Source organism: Bombus impatiens, unplaced genomic scaffold (genome assembly GCF_000188095.3).
Source record: "Bombus impatiens unplaced genomic scaffold, BIMP_2.2 scf_4016, whole genome shotgun sequence".
In the NCBI taxonomy this organism is placed as follows: Eukaryota; Metazoa; Arthropoda; class Insecta; order Hymenoptera; family Apidae; genus Bombus; species Bombus impatiens.
The window spans coordinates 168,967-172,424 of record NT_180435.1 but is presented as its reverse complement, the minus strand read 5'-3'; the positions used below and the strand labels follow the sequence as shown (position 1 = coordinate 172,424).

The window sequence follows — 3,458 nt, the reverse complement described above, 5'->3', positions numbered from 1 at the left end:
GCGCGCCGCGCCGTGTCGCGTCGTGTCGTGCGGCGTCGCGCGTCGCGTCGCGTCGCGTCGGTAGCTTTCGATGAAAAATAAATACGGCCGAACGTACGTACGCTCGTACGTACGTATACACACGTTGGTCGCTGGCAAACGAAGCGAATTGTTGTTCGCGTAACAGAGGGGCTTCGGTGTACGATCGTTTGCTCTCGTGAAAGTAACCCGCGTCCGCGCGCGCAATCGTGACCGCGATACGAATCTCTCTCTTTGGCACGCTCGTCCCGCCTCCGGTATATAGGTCAGCTATGTGCGGATCGCTAGCTACGATGCCGACGTGCTTTCGCGGTAATGACGCCGACACACCACGCCGGACCCATTTAAATATCCACGGCCGATCGTTTGACTTTTTCTTTCCGCCACTCCTGTCACAGATCTAATTTTCTATCGCAGCGAGAAACGTTTCCTTTCGATTTAACCCTCGAACAGTGTACTCGCGTGCCAGTATCTATCGCGTGTATCATAGAGATGATTTTGAAATTTCATCAGGCCTGCAATGAGACGCAACTATCGCGACTAAACTGGGAAAATTTGAAACCAATCGGAAAATGTGTACGTACGCGGTATCCAAGTGTTGCGCGAATCTCTGTTACGCGAAATACAAAAATGAGAATCAGATCCCAATAATCGGCAAAACATACTACGAATAGTATACCCTTCTTTCATAATTAATATGTCGAACGAAACGGCCGGTAATTAGGTAAAATTACGTATTACGTGCTAATATCGTTCGCGTTTAGTCGGCAAAAATGCCATGGACTTTTTACCAGGGAAGCTTCCAATTGCTACTTTCTTGCAGCGAAAATATTCGAATATTCGTCGGGCCGACGTTCACGATTTTAAAAATGAGCGATCGCGATGGACGCCGTATTCGGCGAACGAGGATTGAATCAAGGGACAGGCTGGTGCGTGGAACATTATCGAGATTGCAGAATATTTCAAAGACGGGAAGACGCATGGGTGGCTGCTCTGGATGAAAAATGTCAAAAGTACGCCGGCCTCGATCTAAGAATTATCGAGGAGCTGCCCTATCTCGAGCGGGGGAAAAAAATCGGTGAAACATTTAACTAATAGCTCGACGTCAGGAGAGAAAGATCGGGACGGTTAAGGGCGTTGCGCGTACTCCGCGAGGGAAAAAGAATGCTCGCACCGTGCGAGAGATAGAGCAGGTAGAACGGTATCGCTTCTGCGTTATTACGCGACGAGTCATCGGAGAGGTTGTTTCTCAAAGTTAATTTACACTTTCCGCGACGCGTCGACACGCGTCGTGATAACGTTTCATACGAACGGCGCCTATACGCATGGGATTTTCCCTACAAACGTACATGGACGCGTGCGTTTGATTAAAACAGTATCAGTATTCAAGGGTTTCTATCTCTTACTTCAACAAAGAGCGCTTCCGAGGTTGTTGTTTCGCCGCAGAATTATGTAAACGATATACGTAGGATGGTTGGTTAAAGAACATCGTATACAAAAATGATGACCGTAGTTTCTCGAATAAGAGAGCTTCAGTGGGATAAGCTGTTTGTACGCAGAGGTTCCAGGTGATCGTTTCAAATGTCGATAAACGTAACCATACTGTAAGCTGTAGATATTAGGTCGTCCGAAAAGTTTCTTTCGTTTTACGAGGAAACGATAGACGCACAACGTATTTTATTTTATACTGTTTCATCGAATTACTTACGATCTATTCTGTTCTGTCGAGATAAACGTTTCTGTTAGAATTTAATCTTGGAATTAGGATTAATCATCTGTGGAAGACACAATGTTTGTGTTGAAATAATACAATGTGATATTTATTAAACAATTATTTCAAGAGTTACAAATGTGCGTTCTGGAATGTAGACAGTTGGCTAGTTATTCACAGACTAACTGGCTTAGTGACCCATGGCCCTTGAAAAGGTTTAGAGCCCCACTCTCTATGCAGTAATGAGTGTGACCTGTGTGGGTGCCTGTGTGGCGTCACATGTGGCACAGAACCTTCTAGTAGCTTCTCGACGTGCCCATCTAGAATGTTCCATCCATATCCTCACGTCTTTTCCGGCGTTTTTTTTTTGAAAAAGCATGCACGTGCTAACTGCCGTGGTGCGTCTCACGAACGCACGCTAGTGGGGATGACGCTGGGCAACGAACGGAAGAATCCGTACGATCAAACGCCTTATCTGCATGCGATTGATATCGTTGTATTCCAACAGTTTCACAGACTTGGTTTCATATTTCTATGAAGGTGCACTGTCGTGAAAAACACGTTTGCGTAGGAAAGACACTTTTCGGACAACTAATAGATATTGTAGAAGCAGAAAACCCCACTTAAGATTTATGAAAACGTCGAATATGTGATATTCGATAACATTATGACAAGGAATGCGTAAAATAAGTGAGATTACGATAATTGGAACATCCCCGTTAGACTTACCGGTTAGCTGATTTTTATAGGAAATCTGGCCTTTAACCTCGCGTGGTATTCCAACGAAAGGCAGTCGTTGAAATTTATTTAGATATTTAACGCTCGAAGAAAAAGAAATTTTCGAACCGTTGGATTCGGAGTTATGTCGCTAGCGGCGGTACAAAGAAATCGCTTTGCACGAGGTCCGTGCAATTAGCGGTTCGTACGTTTCAGCGTGAGAAAGAATAGAAACCGAGACGAGAGAAAAGTAAGAGAAGAATACCAGAGCGAATAATAAATATTTAACGTGAAAACATCGAGGCGGCGGACAATCTTACAAACGTTTTACGAGCCAACGAATACGAGGGGCGGACGCGCACGCAATTTCCACGCGGTTTCGCGCTCCTGCAAGAGCTTCCGCGATACTCGACTCGCCCGAAGAACCCGGTCCACGCGTCGTCTCCTTCACACGCGCAGAAATATCTCTGATCGTAGGATAGCGCGAGACCGGAGAATCGACAGCCGATCGCGTTTCGTTGGTCGAATCCCGAATAATACCGCCGTACGCGCAACGATATCGTGACTCGTTGAGAATCGAAAGATCGCAGCAGTACTCGCGCAGAAACGCGATTGTAACGAACGGAACGTTTCGAGGTGCACGAAGCGTTCTCCGTAACGATGGACGACTCGACTCAACGAGCTTCTTTCAGGAAACATCAGCGACTCGCAGTACATCACATACATGACAAGTAAGTACGAGCGGCGTGCAAGCGAAGCGCGCTGCAAAGTTTCCCCGGTGACCGAGGACGCGAATTGCACGAGCGTAACTCCGCGGCGAAATTTATCGAAGGTTCGAAGAAGGAAAAGAGCAGGAACGGAGCGTGCAAAGTGGAATAAAAGGAAGGAGAAGAAAGGAGAAGAAAGAGGAGGGAAAAAGAAAAGAACGTCTGGGCGACGTCTGAAGAAGTTTGGTTCGCACGGCCACGCCGGTCTATGTTTCCTTGCGTTTCAAGGGCCTCGTTAGAGCCGC

At 46.7% G+C, this 3,458-nt stretch overlaps 1 protein-coding gene across 17 annotated transcripts in view; it reads left to right on the top strand.

The window, feature by feature from the left end:
* The window catches only part of LOC100749861 (tyrosine-protein phosphatase Lar), a 287,592-nt gene that overhangs the window by 174,002 nt on the left and 110,132 nt on the right, over window positions 1–3,458 (top strand). For 15 of the 17 annotated variants that reach the window (XM_033324603.1, XM_024372213.2, XM_024372222.2 and 12 more), the window contains one exon: window positions 3,139–3,177. The exons of the other annotated variants lie outside the window; for them this stretch is intronic. In XM_033324603.1, the coding sequence (XP_033180494.1) occupies window positions 3,139–3,177 (39 nt within the window). The remainder of the gene's footprint in view (window positions 1–3,138; window positions 3,178–3,458) is intronic. 17 annotated transcript variants of the gene reach the window in all.